The sequence below is a fragment of the Linepithema humile genome, chromosome 1 (genome assembly GCF_040581485.1).
Source record: "Linepithema humile isolate Giens D197 chromosome 1, Lhum_UNIL_v1.0, whole genome shotgun sequence".
NCBI lineage: Eukaryota > Metazoa > Arthropoda > Insecta > Hymenoptera > Formicidae > Linepithema > Linepithema humile.
In genome coordinates this window covers 13,491,297-13,507,409 of record NC_090128.1, presented here as the reverse complement: position 1 = coordinate 13,507,409, position 16,113 = coordinate 13,491,297, and the positions used below count along the sequence as shown (strand labels likewise).

Here is a 16,113-nt window from a genome sequence, read left to right as displayed (position 1 = left end):
GTTTATTTTTAACAGCGTTCCTCTTCGCGTTCCTCTCTGGTTATTAATTACGGTCATCGTTAAGTCTATACTGCGGAGTTTGTAAATATTCACCCTCGTCGTAAGTATAATTACATATTTATGCACAACTGTGGACGTTACGATCAGTTTCGAAGAAAGCATAGTTGTCCCAACGTATTGCCGCTTTTCCACTCGCTAGAAAGTTATTTTCGATTTGTCCCAAAGTACGTTTTTAATATGTAAAACTCCCATTTCTTGGTCGTGCTCATTTGGTTAATTTTGTGAACCTTAACATATGGCATACCTTGCTTTGACAAACAATCTGTTACAAAAGAACTCTGACAACGGTGGGAGAGAAGTGCGAAGGAAGGTTCATATCTCAAGGTAAGCCATCGACCGTCCGTCTTCAGGAACTTCAAGTTCGAATTCTTTTCTCCTTCTCTCTCTCTCTCTCTCCCTCCCTCTCTCTTTCTCTGTCTCTCTCTCTCTCTCTTGTTCCATCCGCACCATCCTCCCATCCGCTCCCCACCTTCTTCATTTCACTCGCTACGTCACGGTGACACACTTCTGGCTGAAATTCTTTTTTCAGTTTGTTTCACCTTCCTTCCTGCCACGGGTTCAATGATCCATCCGAAACCGTGGATCTGAGTCTCCGGTGGGCGGGTGGCCGGGCGGACGGGCACCGCTAGTAGGACACCGTCCTCAATAGCTCGAAAGTATGTAGTAGTGGATGTCGGTGATCTTTACGAATATACTATCGACCTGCATACCTTCTCTGTGATGGTGTCTCGGTCGGATGAACGGGTGGCTCATTATACTCGAAAATATAGCACCTAGAGCTGACGCGAAAATCGCCTATGACAACGGGGTGGGTGGGCGGGGGCGGCTCGTGTGCCAAACATCAAGAACGAAAACCCTCTTCACCTCAATTAACACCGGCGCTGGTAGTGGTGACGCCGGTGGTAGTGGTGGAGCGACGGTAGTAGTGGTTCGTAAACGCTACACGCGAGTTGATATGTACTCGTCCTCTTTACGTGCAAAACGACGCTAGATCGCGAAATTAGTTTGTAACGCGTAAAGAGTGTCATTTGAGCCTATTGACCTATAAATAATTTGCACTCGGGCAAAAACGTGTTGTATCAACGGCAGGGATCTTCAATGAAACGTATCTCTTATTAATTCGATACGCCTTTATAAAAAATGAGATTTTTCAAATCATTTGTTATAAATGTAGCGAGTGTTTTTTTTCTATATATTTAATACAAATATCTATTTAACAAAACAAGTACATGATTTTTTTAAGTAGTACAGTTTACGAATTGATGCGCCGCTACATTTGAACGCTCGTTTGTACTTTAATATCATTAAAACTCATTTACTTGTTTGTAACTTGTTTACATATTTCTTTTTGCAGATCACGCATCTCGCTCTTTATTCTGTTACAATGCGACACAAAGCTTGCTGTTTTTGCATCCACGAGAGATTTCCAGATATCACGCTGAACGCACGCTGAATGTGTGCGAAATAACAATTCGCTACGATACGCTTGACGGGTTGCTCATTGTACCGCCCAGTGACGTGTGGTAGTGCAGAGATGAGACGGTAAACGGGCTGTCTCCTAGCTGGTACACATTGTGCCAGTGGTTGGTCTACAACAGCCAGAGCAGACAGCCAGATACCAGCGACGGAGGAAGTGGGTTTCATTAGTAGTGGTGGTGGCGTCAGCGACGGTGGTGGTGCTTGATGCCTGGTGCTGGTGCTGGTTGCTGCTGGTGGTGGTAGTAGTGAGTGCACGGCATATTTCGCTTCTCTTTGTAAGTTCACAGTATCACACATCTCGCCGCTGCTCTCACGGGCGAGCTACACCTTCCTTCCTACGTTCGGACGTGCCGCGCGGACCTCGTTCTCACTGCCGTTCCTCTTCTTCTTTTTTTCTTCTTTTTTTCTCTTCCGATTCACTTCCGCAAATGCCGTCCGTTGACTTGTCCGCTATCCGTGTGCCAACGAAAAGTGCGCGCTGTTGAACGCCGGCCGCGTAAACGACACATAAAAACGCGGCGTCGAGACGAAAAGCCGGAGAGCATAAAAAAAATAAACAAATAAATAAAAACTTGTGCCAATTGTCGCTCACGTACACTGCCCTGGATCGCTTTCACGGATAGTTCTACGTACGCGCGAACGCGGAAGGTCGCACGCGTACGGTCGCTCCGGAGTTGGTGTGATTGACAACTTTTTTTAACGTTCATCGCTGTCACGTTCATATGACCAGGTAATGTAAATTTCTAATAATCAAAATTTATGTCAGAGTATCTGCTAATGTCTTTTAATCGTTGCATAACAGTAATATTAATTATTTTGAAATGTTTTCTCATAAAAATAGTGTAATGTTTAATTTCTGAATGATATAATTAAAAAACAGATTATTAACGTTATTAAATAACAACCTATACGCCAAAAACGCGCGCGCACATGAGAAGATATATAGAATATTGTTTCAATTTTCTCATTAAAGTACATGCTGTGCTTATGTCACTAAATGATAGTACATTGAGAGATAACATTTTATGTTTTTTTTTTTCTTCTAATTCTACTTCTTTTATAGATATTATAATATTTTTATTTTCAATGTGTTCATTCTTACTTTGACATGTTTAAATTAATATCGAATAATATTTAGAATAAAAAGAATGATTAGTCTTGATTGCATTTCGCTAAATTTATCACAAGTACATTACGACTTGCAGAATGTATCGCGTGCTATTTTTTCTCATCTCTATTTATGGGAGTATCCGCGGAATGCAATTCCCCAACAAAGGAGACGTGCCTCGTCAATATCATCCGCGTTATTTAATGTACGAGGAGCCGTACAACATTGAGTTTAAGTATCACAATTACGAGCAGATGAGCCGCTTTCTTCGCGCGACATCTCTTCGATTTCAAAATCTGACGGCTTTGTACTCGATAGGAAAGTCGGTGAAAGGTATGGTCCTCTAGTTATGTCGATAAAAAATTAGTGCAAATAAGCATGATTAAAGAACAAACATCCTCGATTTCGCTAAACACAACGTGAAAAGAATATCAGTGTTAAATTTTTTTTTATATCTGTAAATCAATTATGTAATAGAAAATATTCGATATACTACACATTGATAGTTTATGTATAGTAAAATCCATAGATATATATATATTATAATAATTTATGAGAAACTAAACGTGATAGAAAAAGAAGAATTATATGATTTTGAACTTGGTTAAAAAATCATTGATAAAATTTCAGAAATTATGCGGAATAGTATTTAAAAAATAGAAATTTGATATTCACAGATTTTTTATTCAAAGCAATGGAATATTAATCAAATAATGTTTGTACAGGTCGCGATTTATGGGTGATGGTAGTATCATCGTCGCCTTACGAGCACATGATCGGGAAGCCCGATGTAAAGTATATCGCTAACATACACGGAAACGAAGCTGTGGGACGCGAATTAATGCTACATCTCATTCATGTACGTAATTATCGCGCCAAGCGTTGGAATTTCCACTTTACATTACACTTGTGTGCGATGATGAGCGTATATCCTTTACAATTCAAATGACTGTGCTATTTCGTGAAGCAAGATTTATTCACATAAGATTATTTTTGATACATTTTCATTGAGTACGTAAAAAAAAGGACAAGTTTTTGTTTGACAAACAAAGAGTGACAATGTATTCCTAAATGTAATCTTATTTCTTTTCTTTTTTTCTTTAGTTTCTCGTGACATCATATGGATCAGATGCATATATTACATGGTTATTGGATAATACAAGGATTCATATTTTGCCATCAATGAATCCTGATGGCTTTGAAGTTTCTAAAGAAGGACGCTGCGATGGCGGTCAAGGCAGGTTAGATATTTAAATAAACTATTTCTGCCTTTCACTGTTTAAACTGTTTCTGCCTTTTATTGAATAATTTTGTTTCTGCTAAAGATGCTTCGAAGTGTTAAACATTATATTATCATTTTTTTATTTTCTACAAAAAGAGGAAGGAAAAAATCTAAATCCTTGATTTTTACATCTGTGTTTTGAATAGGTATAACGCGCGTGGCTTTGACCTGAATCGAAACTTCCCCGACTACTTTAAGCAAAACAATAAAAAAAGTCAGCCGGAGACCGAGGCTGTTAAGGAATGGGTCTCGAAGATTCAATTCGTGCTGTCGGGCAGTCTGCACGGCGGTGCGCTTGTAGCCAGCTACCCCTTCGACAATACTCCAAATTCGCGTAAGTTGAATTTCCTTAAAATTTTACCATTGCGCGAGGCAATCGTTAAAATACGGATCTACGGTTCGTTCAATCGCCTATCTGAGCCACAAAATGATCACAACATAGTGCTGTCGTGTCATTCTGTATGAGATTATTCCGAAGTAAAGAACGTTTTATTATGTTTCGAGTGTCTTCCAGCAACGGAAGCCGATTTTAACTGCCCGATTTCGATAACTCGTTAACGTTCCGTTTATGTAAGATTACAGACAGCTATGACTATAACTGCGCATAGCTTTGAAGCTGTCATGATATTATGTAAACTTTCATGCCGTCAGGAATATGTCGATCAGCGCCACTATGTGCAGGTATTGTGCAATATATGATTTATTTTATTGTTAGCATCTACACACAGTAGTCAACGGCATTATCATTTACTTTCAAACCCCAAAAAGTATGAAAAATATATAATTATTCCTAATATCAGATTTTCAACATCTTTTCAATATCTTTCAATAAGAAGATTGGCTCAGGTGATCTTAAAGAAGTAAATGATAAAGTCTACGGTTTCTTAGGCGGTTTCGTTTGGCATGAAATGCGTGCATCCTTGAACGGCTTTGCTCTAACAAAAAAAGAAAGGTGAGACATAGAAGAGATGATTAGAGAGAAAAAAGAAGGAGATGATTTCTCGTGTAAAAGTGAAAACTATAGGCGCCTGGATATTTTCGTCGAAAAAAAAAAAAAGAAAGAAAGGGACACAGATTCCGAATCGGGCAAGAAAAATTTGTAAAGTGAAAGGAATTTGGTGGTTTTGGGACCGCCTGTAGATTACACAAATCATCTTCGTGCTAACGGGACAGACGAATATTCATCGTTTAAACAGTAACAGTCTCATATAGAGAGAATAGTGTTTCAGAGTTTTACGTCGACGCCGAGTATCTCGCCGGATGATGACGTATTCCAACACTTGTCGTTGACGTACTCTCGAAACCACGGATCCATGTATCAGGGATTACCGTGCTCGCCGTCGCAGCCCGCATTTAAGCGCGGTATCACTAACGGTGCTGAGTGGTACCCGCTTACCGGTGGCATGCAGGACTTCAACTACGTATGGAACGGATGTATGGAAATCACCTTGGAACTTTCTTGCTGCAAATATCCGCCGGCTTCAGATCTACCGCACTACTGGGAGGAGAATAGAGCGGTAAGAACTTGCAATAATAAGTTTAATGCTTTAAAAATACGTATATTTTATTCAAATATAGCATGCATATATTTATCTTGCATTTAATAATACTTCTTTAATGTATATATCTTGCATTGAAATATTTCTTTCTTTTTATAAAAGTATGCTGTTGAAGGTACGCATTGATGCATAATTTATGTTTCTTTTTTTTTAGTCACTGATCAAGTTTCTGTCAGAAGCTCACAGAGGTATTCATGGTTTTGTTGTCGATGAAAACGGTAATCCTATTGAGAGAGCATCCGTTAAAGTGAAATCACGAGATGTTAGTTTTTCGACGACTAAATACGGCGAATTTTGGAGAATCTTGTTGCCTGGCATTTATAAATTAGAGGTATGCTAATAATATAATAGTAATCTTTTTTAAATACCAGCGAAAGTCACTATTTTCTCATATTAATAAAGCATAAAGTTAGTGACATTTAAAAAATGTATTAAAAGCAACGTTATTTATTCGTTGTATTATCATGAATTCAATATATTATGTATAGGTATTCTCGAACGGATATGTACCTCGTGAAGTGGAATTTATGGTAGTCGAGCAACACCCGACGCTCCTCAATGTTACACTTTACTCGTTGAAAGTAAGTAATGCCAGTAGCAAATGCAGTGGAAGAACGATATTCGCGATTTAATATTTGCTATTATTTTTTCACGAGCTAATATTTGCTCATTCGTTAAATTTCTTTTCAATTCAATTTGACAAAACAGTTGATTACATCATAAAATCTATCGTTAAATGTTTTTGCAATTCTATATATATACCTATTATTATTTTATAAATTAATATTAAAAAATTTATATTAATTTATTATTTATCGTATTGGAAACAGAGGCAGTACGATGAAGAAAACGGATCTATTTTATTTAACGGAAACACCGGCGGAAGGCCATACCCGCATCGAGAGCACACGTTACATTACCGACCACAATCGGGAGTCAATACCGCGGCCGATGCCAACAGCGGTATCTTCTCGTCTATCAGTAACGGATTTAACACCTTTGTGAGCAATCTCTTTGGATAATCTCGTTGCGCGCGGATATTTAATCATTTATTCTATATTATCGTGTAAAATAGAGGAAATCGAGTAAATGGTAAGTTTAGTCTATCTATACTTTGGAAATGTTGGTGCAAACAGATGTTGATTCAATTAATGGGCAAAATACTGCCAGACAATATCTCATAGTGTGAACTATCGCATGTTAAGTTTGATTTAATCCCTATGAAGTATTTATATAGTCGCCAAAAATATATATTAAGACGTACTTTTTATTGTATTTATAAAAACAGAAACGGAGACTATTTTTATTGTACGCAGTCAGCAATACATAATGTAATATAGTACCTGGTATCTGCAGTACCTAAATGTTACATAGAAGTTATAGTTAACACAATCACGAAATATCTTCCTTCAGATAATAAACTCGTTAATCATAATCAATTTTTGTCTCTATTGTTTATTGGCGATGACTCAAGTATAATTGTTAGTTAAAAAAAAAAATAGTAAACACGCTAATTGCTAAATTGCGCGATTGTTTGCGCAATAGCTGTGATCCACGTTGCTGCGGCATACGCTCCTGCATCCACTTCTGTTAAATATTGAGCTTGTTTTATGTAACTAGCTCGTCCCACTCTATAAATAAATGCATCCCCAAGTTAAATCTTTTACTACGGAAGATAGTTAAATTAAAAGAAATTGACACAAATTTGTACCTCTCAAAATTAGATTTCTTTTATTTTCAAAATGCAAGATAACTTAAATATAAAAAAAAAAATAATTTTTTAATTATAATTCTTACTCACATGGGTTTCATATTTTTCGTAGAATCGCATCCTTTCCGTGCCGCCGCAATTATTTTCTCATAAAATTCACTCGGATATGCGTTTAACAATTTTTCATACATCTTAAGTGTCGCATCCATTGTGTCAATCTAAGTATATTTTTTATATTGTAGTTTTCTTTTAATTTATATAAGAATGAATGAAGAAATATTTTTATTATTACAAACTTTATTCTTACAAACAATATAATGTAGATGGAGTATAAATACTAACCATTGACCTGTTTCCAGCCTTCGCTTTTCCGTATTTCTCCAAACAGTTCAGTCCGCTGCGAAACGTGCAAAACCAGATATATCGCAGATTTTCTTTGTTTGAATAACTTTGTTTGAATAACGTCAATTCTTTCGCGCCGGTCGTGAAAAATAAACAGTAGAGAGCTCCAGAAGTCCCACCCATACATTCCTCCGCTATATTCGCTATTTCCGACAATAATGCCACTGGATGTGATAGAGACAATTCGTCCAAATTATTCAAGATATCTGTAAATACATAAAATTATTCTTACAAGCAATATAACGATACAATAAAATTAGTGAACTTATTGAACGCTTACGATAGAGGCATTAACATCGGTAATTTTCCAATATTAAATATCAATACTATTTTCTTCAATATAGCAATATTGTAATATTTTTTTAACGTGCACGTACTATCGGCCAATCTTTTTAGTGTCGAACCGCAGTCTCCGTCCCCGCAACCGCGGTCGAGCTCGTTGAGGTGCGTCTCCTTCTCGATAATAGCTGTACATGCGTTTTTCAAACATAATTTAATTAAACCCTGCTCCCGATCGTTTAAGGATATCCCTGTCTTCTCGACTTTCTTCCTTTCCGCGGTTTTAAACGGGGTGCGTGTAATAGTCGAAGGGATGCTATAGCTGCGGCCTGGCCAGCAAGGTGCCATCGTTTCGTCGTCAAGACACTTGACAAATGTATCCCTGTGACTTTCGGTCAATCTTAACAAACTTATATGTATACCGGCGCTATTCAAAGATGTCATTAAAACGCCGGAATATACGCGAACAGGCTCTATGTTCTTATTCCCTGCATCACAAAAGATGTAATATTATTACAAGTAAATTATTTTGTTATATAACATTGTAGCAAAAACTACTATAAATAAAAGATTTATAAAAATGAGTTAAATTACAATTAAAAAAAAGATTCATAATGATAACAATTGACAATAATTGTCTCAAAAGTAAAAATCTTTCACGAAGATTCGAAATTTTTAAAGTTTATAACTATTTTTCGAAAATGATACGCCACATAAAACTAGTTCCATAGCTATTAAATGTCTCCTGTTTTACAATTCTTTGTTTTAACATTTTCTTTTTTTTTTTTTTTTTTTTTTTTTAGATTCGACACTTTTGAAGATATTAATGTGCCGCACGTTAAACGGCTCGTACTGTGTACAAGACAAAATGGAGATAATAAAGGTCACTCACGAAGTTGATTTACAATCTCATAAACGACGATTCCCTGCTCCAGTTGGCTTAAAGCACCGAAGTTATTAACTATCACTGCGACCGAGTCATTAGCAGCTAAAGATAAGGCCTCGCAAATGCGCTGCAACATTAGCGCTACCAATTCGGACGCGGTTTTGAGCTTGATTCTCTCATATCCCGCCTCTCCGTGCACACCCATCCCGCATTCTATCTCGTCCTGTGCAAGCTCGAACATCAGACCTTGACCTGCATTCAATTTTCATTCACAGTCAATAGCATACAATTCTAAAGTAATCGCGATATTCTGCGATGCGTGAATCGATCTCTCCTCAACAAGAATTGAAACGTTGACAGCGTTCAAGTCAGAAGCAAACTCGACTTTCTCAAAAAATGACTCATGTAACACAATATTATCTGATATTTTCACGAGATTTTGAATATTTTTTTTCAGAGAAGTGACTGAGCAACAACAATGGAGGACGTAATTTTTCGAGGTCTGACAATCCACCGGATGGAAAGAGTTGCGTACAATTGGTGCTTGCCCGTGTGTAAAACGATGCGGGCGATTTTCACAATCTCCCATTTAACGGTAACTTGCATGTTTGTCACGTACCTGGTATGGCGCAGGCGGACAGCCCGACCCCGAAAGTTGCTGTGTTTTGTGAAACGCATTGCGCAACTTCCGCTACTTCACGCAAGGGAGATCCTCTTTCGGCGAAAGCGCCGGCGATTTTGATAACGAATAACATGCCCACCAACCCGCGTCCACCGGCGACGCTCTGCTCATTCTCAGGAATGCTACAGTCGTCGCTGACAATTATTTCCTCCACCTGTGATATTTTTCGAACGTTTATTTTAATACACTCGCAATTTTAATTTGTCTAAACTGTGTCATTTTTGCAGGACAGACCATTTTTGTTAATCTTACCTTGGCGCCCGCTTGTTGAGCCTTCTTGATTGCTATACCAAAATTCAGACGATCTCCCGTATAATTAGGCACCACGACTAAAATACCAGCTAAAAGATATCAATACAACGTTAGCAAGAAGCTTTTATACCAGAAAGGATCTTGTTAAATTTGTATGAAGAATAAATATAAGATAAAACCTTCGTTATTCTCTGCGATGCACTGAAGAGCATGTGTGATGTGTATAGACGGTGGTGCTGCAAAAATGGATCCCGCTATAGAAGCCGTCAACATGCCGCTCCCAACAAAGCCTACAAATATGTAAGAAGTACTATTGTAGTCAAATATTGACAAAAATTCATGAAACAATAGGTACACTCTTATATGTATTAACTTTTATGATGCCTTTATGATACTTTTATGATACTAATCTGCACATTTTTATGAGCATGAGAATTAATTACCTGCAGCAAATGGTTCATGTCCGCTACCGCCACCGCAAATCAACGCCACTTTATCTTTACGATCCCTGCACTGAAGGATATATAAATAGAAGAGAGAAGTGTATTATTTATAATAAAATTACATAAATGGATTAATCTTTTGGAATGGCGTAATAAGGAAACTGCAAGAAAAACGATTGAGTGATCTATATAAAAAGGAACAAAAATTTCTTTAAAGATATAAGTTTTCACAAATTAAAAATAAAATTGTGAAAATTAAGAATCTTAAAGTATTTCACACATGGAAAGAAGTTCCTTTTTTTATCTTTATGAATATCTAAATATTTAAATAATAATTTAAATGTAAAAATGCCAAAAGAAGAAGCATCTAATAACTAATTTAAATACTTAATATAAAATTGAAATATATAATAATATATCTAAACAGATTATTGTATTAAATATGAAAATTTTAATCTATAAGAATAATTTCTTATTTAAGAATTTAAATTTGTAGCAGACAGAAGAATCGCTCTGGACATCAAATGCTCGAAGTACGTTCCTGTTATTATCGCAACTCGATCACGACCAAGTAATGGAACTAATTGTACGCAGCTATGCATAGAAGCGTTTTTTTTATATACATACATCTGGCGACAGCACGACTCTGTGTGATACGTAATGTTCTAATTGCGGATATGCGTAAGATAATCCCGATAAAGTTTCCGACACGGTACTGTCTAGTGAATTAATCAAATTCTTCGACGTTGCCATTGTAATACACGATCATCAAATGGACGCACTGATTGACCGCGTCAAAACACTACAATCACTATAAACTTCTTTCAGCCCTGATCTCTGCTTTAAGATAGGTTATCGGAACATTTCGAGTGACGCAGAGTATGATAACTAAGATCTGTGACGAAACTGACATTACGTTTAATTCTTTGCTGTTCACTGGCGCGTGGAACGCACGTAACAGTCGTAGAATGAATGATTTACATTTATGACTTTGTGCTCAAGCATTTCTTAAATCGACAATTACAAGGAGCATTAAAGAGGTACATACATGAGCATTTGCAAATTCTATCATTTTTAAAATAAATTTCTTTAAAAGAATTAACTAAACAATTTTTTTAATGTACTCTCAAAATGTTGATAATTAAATATATTGAATTTCTGTCCAGTGAAGTTTACTCGAACTTGAATAAAAAAAAGAATATATCTATTTAAAATTCATGAAAATACTATAGCATTATTTATAGAAAGATTTTTTAGAAATGTATATTTTAATTTATATTTAGATGTAATTCATATTTTTCAAGTAAGACCATTTTCTCAAAGACTTAATATTTTATCGAAATATATATCCGAATTTTTATTTTTTGACCTTCTGTTCAATTAAATTTTATGATTATTAAAATCTTGATATATAATATTAAATTCATATTTTGTATGCATGCCGGTTGCGCTAAAATTCATTCGTTATAGCGCCACTTGCAGCGCTTCTACCTTATGGTATTGACATCTTTCGTTAATTCTACTAAATAATATTAATTAAACATTTTGCAAAAACTCAATCACGATAATACAGTAATGCATCGTTTGCTTAGAATCTCAAAGGCTCCACGAGAGATGACACTACAATAATTAAAGCGACGCTGCACTTTTTTTCGCGTGCAAAGTTTGTATATGTACCCCGTGGTTCGTAGTCGCGACTGTCACGCATTTTCTGTTTGTGAGCCCGGGTGCAAGACGCCGTCGGGGTCGTCGTCGCCGGGCCTCGATGAAGATGAAGCGAATGAAAAACGAGGTGATCAGTGCGACTGTCGACTCTTATTTAAAGCGACGTCACTATCAGGTGCAAAATTGTGCTCACAAGCTTTTTCGTGCTTAAGTTGCCATACAAACCCTGCGTCACATAACCTCGCCACCGCTGTTTTGCAGGCAAACGACTTCTTTAAGGCCGAACAGTTCTTTTGTCAGAGCAGCGATCAAATGACACTGAACGCAACCGCCGAATGCGGTACTTCGCGGGATAATTCTGTCGTTTTTAGTGCCATCACCATTGATATTAGCGCAGCGGAACAGGCTTATCAACGGTAAGGTTCAACCCTAGCAGTACAGATTGGTGACGCAAACGTGTATATTTTTGTTTACAATTCTTAAAATGTATATTTTGAAATATATTTTTTTGTCTCGGAAAGTTTAAACTCCGAGTAAAATAACGATATAATCAACAATCAAAAGAATTAATAAACTTTTGCGTTGTTGAAAAATAATCAAGTTAGATAAAAACACGTACTCTTAAATCCAAGACTCTATTGCTAGGGTTGATAATCTAATTTCACAACGTCACATTTACAATTTGGAAGGATAAAACATTACATCTGGTTACATTATATTGTGATTTTGACACAATGTTTAATTCTTCAGAAGAAGATTTTGACAATGTATGTTATACATATCTCATAGTATTTCCATCTACATGAAAAATACAGGCAGCTTTCCAATTATAATATATATTAATGTGCTAAAATCTCAATTGTATTTTTTAGATTAAAGAAATGGATAAATACCATACTCAATGAAAAGCTAAAACTGGAATTGCGAGGACTTTTGTATCCGATGTTTTGTCATCTTTACTTGGAGATGTTACATGCTGGTAACCGACAGGCTGCAATTCAGTTCTTAAAGGCGCATCAGAATGAATTTGTCAACGAAACAGAGAAAGATTTCTTAGAAGAATTGTCTAGCGTATTTTCTGTACAAGATATTGAATTGAGACCTTTGGTAAACGCGTTCAGAACTAGAAAGTATAAAGTAGATCTATCTGATTCAGCTCACATTTGCTTGCAGCAATATTTTATTAAATATGGATATATAACATTAATACAGGTAATTAATTTTTTTTTAAATATATTTTTTGTTGCTTATTCAAATTTCATAGAAGCTCATCACTCTCTATTCCACACTTTTAACATATTAAATCTATGCTAGTTTACTAAAATATTAGTATTAAAATAATATTTATTTTTATATAAACTTTAATATTTTACTTCTTTTTAAGTGATATGAATATTTTTATTGATATTGAACAATTGAAAAGCTAACAGATCAATTGCACAACTGCAGAATAATAAGGCTCTTGTTTCTTACAATTCTGTACAGATTATAAATACGCATATCACAATAATCAGAAAGGCAGACAATCCCCAAGTGGATGGAGAAGTGCATGAAGAGAAAGGTCAAAGATACGAAGCAGGTATTAATGGCCATATGGAGCAGCCGTCCGGTACAGGCGTAGATCGTGAAATGAGAGAATTGCAGGAATCTATACGATTAATGAATCACGCTCATCAGCCGTTAAGAATATTTACCATAAAAAATGCTATAGAAAAGTAAGTAGTATTACAATTTTTTTAAATGCGATTTCTATTATATTTCTATTACATTTGTATCTATTGTATCTTCTCTATATATCATTTTATAGCGCAAGTTGCGGTCTTATTGCTCCTAAAATGGATAAATTAGCTGTGGGATTTAGCACAGCCGAGATACGCTTGTGGGGTATAGGTGAAACAGTCTTAATTAAATCAAAAGCTAAACAAACATATGTTCCATTTGCCTGTGATGTGTCTCCATTTTCTAAATACAATGAGCAAGAAAACGCAGTGTAAGTTCCAATTGTATGATTTTTTTTATTTTAATTTAATTTAATAACATATTATGTGACATAATTTTGCGACAACAGAAGAAGCGAAGCAGGAGCGATAATACTAAGAGGACACACAGATGTAGTGCACGATTTAAGGTTTATTCCAGAAGCAGATGTTCTTCTTTCTGTATCAAGCGACAAGGATATGAGAGCATGGAGGCTCAATGATTATTCATGTGCAGCGGTATACAGGTAATCGATTACGTCATAACGAACAAATTCTCTTTTTTTTTTTCAAAATTTTATATATAAAATGTTTTAATATACAATTTGCAACAAGTAGCAGTGTAATCTGAATGTTTGTAAAAATAACCAATGAAAGCACTTGTCAATTTTCCGATACTTTTGTTATATAATACTACATTTTTTTCAATAAACTTTAAAACAAAATAAAGAAAAAAAATAAAATTATATAATTTTAAAGTAATTTTTTAAAATTGAGGTAGTCATCGATTTCAATGTATTTTTTTTTTCTTTGGACTTTTACATAATGTTTTTTTTTTTTTATTTTAGTGGTCATAATTATCCAGTATGGTGCATGGATACCAGTGTGTTCAATTTATACACCGCTACAGGTTCACACGATAGAACTGCCAAATTGTGGTCATTGGATAGGACATTTCCTCTACGAATATTTGCTGGACATTTTTTAGACGTCAATGTATGCCTCTCATCATTATTGTAATCCGCATTTGTTCGCAATATAGTAGTACAATACACACGTTCTGTTTCAGTGCATAAAATTTCATCCGAGCGCCCGATATTTAGCAACTGGCTCCGCCGACAAGACTATAAGATTGTGGGCCAAAGATGACGGGACTCTGGTACGAGTGTATGTAGGAGCGCAATCGACCATTTACACTTTAGCTTTTAGTCCGGATGGAAAATATTTGGCTGCAGGAGGTAATTAATTAAATATGAAAATATTCAAAGTGTTAAACGAATGTATGTCTCTTACTGGAAACAATGTTGCTCAGGTGATGATAAGTCCATATCCATATGGGATTTATCATCTAATGCATTGTTGACTGAATTGAAGGGCCATAAAGATACAATCATGAATGTAGACTGGAGTTTAGACGGTCAGTACATCGCCAGTGCAAGCATAGATGGGATTGTACGACTGTGGCCTACTCAAGATTTTGTCAACACTTTGAATGGGTATGTTTAAATCCTCTTTTTGTTTCATAATTTGATTTTATTATTACATATTGTACCTTATCTTTTCAGAGGTTCGTCAAGTGCAATCTCTCAGTTGGAGGCACAAATATATTCAACATGTTGCTCAAGCATTCTCTCGCTGAATTATTATAAGAAAAACAATTCGTTGATTTGTATTGGCACAGCGTAAGATTTTTATTATTTATTACTACGTTATTCGGGTAAAAACGTACTTCTAAAATTAGATTCTTTTATTTTTAATTTTCGGTAAATTTGCTTGTTTTTTATTAAATTCATTTTATACGTTGTGCGTTCTAGTTAAGAATTGTTTCTTATTTATACCATCCAGCATAATAATGTTTTTGTACATTATTGTATATACGAAGCGCATTACCATCTCAGTATATCACATATAACAATTTATGTTACCTACTATAACTTATCGATTGTGTCTAATTTTATTTTTGTATTATTAATTTTTTAACACTTTGACCGCAAGACTTATTTTTATTGTATGTCTCATATGTATTGTTTAGCCAAACGAACATAATGAAGTATTTCTCTCCTTTCAGATTAATAATTTTTTTATTTTTATTGTCAATCGTGTATTTCATCTTAAATCGAATCTTATGTTTATTGTATGTTACGCAAAGCCAAATATTTCTCGCAAATTCTACAAGTTGTAATTTTCGGCTTTTACATATGAGAAAAAAATTATATATGTGTAGAGAGTACAAATTTCATTTTCAGCCATTGTTTAGTGTAGAAAATTGGAGTCACTTCCGTTTCGTATTTTTAATCTCAGCTATGCTCCTGCCTACCTGGTGATAAATGTAAATTATTTGTAACGAAGAATATAATTTAATGATATTTCAATAAGAAATTATCAGACATTGTTATATGTCTAACTGTGCGTGTAAGTTTCCTGTGGGAATATTGTCTAACAATAATACATTGACAATTTTACGTCTTGTTATAAAGACTTTGTAAGTTATGAATAACGTTATATAGCAAGAGAATACAATTTTTATAAAACAATCCCGGTGTTTTTATTACAGATGGAGAAATTTTTGCCACATTTCTTGAACAAGTGTTTATCGCCAGAGCGATGA

At 35.3% G+C, this 16,113-nt stretch overlaps 3 protein-coding genes across 7 annotated transcripts; 2 read left to right on the top strand and 1 right to left on the bottom strand.

Annotated features, from left to right (window-relative positions):
- Positions 1 to 582: 582 nt before the first annotated feature.
- Positions 583 to 6,927, top strand: LOC105672794 (carboxypeptidase D). Of its 3 annotated transcripts, XM_012367957.2 has the most exons (11): positions 583 to 716; positions 1,415 to 2,269; positions 2,745 to 2,980; positions 3,373 to 3,506; positions 3,752 to 3,888; positions 4,076 to 4,263; positions 4,581 to 4,610; positions 5,151 to 5,446; positions 5,643 to 5,819; positions 5,977 to 6,069; positions 6,319 to 6,927. In XM_012367957.2, the coding sequence occupies exons 2-11, from the start codon at positions 2,262 to 2,264 to the stop codon at positions 6,508 to 6,510; spliced, it is 1,491 nt and encodes a 496-aa protein (XP_012223380.1). In that variant the 5' UTR covers positions 583 to 716; positions 1,415 to 2,261; the 3' UTR covers positions 6,511 to 6,927. The 3 variants fall into 3 exon arrangements, with proteins under 3 accessions (XP_012223380.1, XP_012223382.1, XP_012223381.1); XM_012367959.2 differs by lacking the exon at positions 2,745 to 2,980 and having other exon boundaries at positions 1,415 to 1,814; XM_012367958.2 differs by lacking the exon at positions 4,581 to 4,610.
- Positions 6,738 to 12,172, bottom strand: LOC105672792 (triokinase/FMN cyclase-like). 2 transcript variants are annotated; one of them, XM_012367955.2, is made up of 10 exons: positions 12,034 to 12,172; positions 10,144 to 10,213; positions 9,880 to 9,990; positions 9,701 to 9,789; positions 9,386 to 9,602; positions 8,773 to 9,018; positions 7,979 to 8,368; positions 7,542 to 7,807; positions 7,290 to 7,417; positions 6,738 to 7,119 (listed from the first exon to the last, which is right to left on the bottom strand). In XM_012367955.2, exons 3-10 carry the CDS (start codon positions 9,971 to 9,973, stop codon positions 6,999 to 7,001), a joined length of 1,551 nt encoding a protein of 516 aa, XP_012223378.1. In that variant the 5' UTR covers positions 9,974 to 9,990; positions 10,144 to 10,213; positions 12,034 to 12,172; the 3' UTR covers positions 6,738 to 6,998. The 2 variants fall into 2 exon arrangements, with proteins under 2 accessions (XP_012223378.1, XP_012223377.1); XM_012367954.2 differs by lacking the exon at positions 12,034 to 12,172 and adding an exon at positions 10,771 to 11,319.
- Positions 11,658 to 16,039, top strand: LOC105672793 (will decrease acetylation). Of its 2 annotated transcripts, XM_012367956.2 has the most exons (10): positions 11,658 to 11,983; positions 12,070 to 12,224; positions 12,681 to 13,020; positions 13,294 to 13,523; positions 13,616 to 13,798; positions 13,877 to 14,032; positions 14,354 to 14,501; positions 14,575 to 14,743; positions 14,818 to 15,001; positions 15,071 to 16,039. In XM_012367956.2, exons 1-10 carry the CDS (start codon positions 11,909 to 11,911, stop codon positions 15,189 to 15,191), a joined length of 1,761 nt encoding a protein of 586 aa, XP_012223379.1. In that variant the 5' UTR covers positions 11,658 to 11,908; the 3' UTR covers positions 15,192 to 16,039. The 2 variants fall into 2 exon arrangements, with proteins under 2 accessions (XP_012223379.1, XP_067203538.1); XM_067347437.1 differs by lacking the exon at positions 11,658 to 11,983 and having other exon boundaries at positions 12,122 to 12,224; positions 12,688 to 13,020.
- Positions 16,040 to 16,113: the final 74 nt, after the last annotated feature.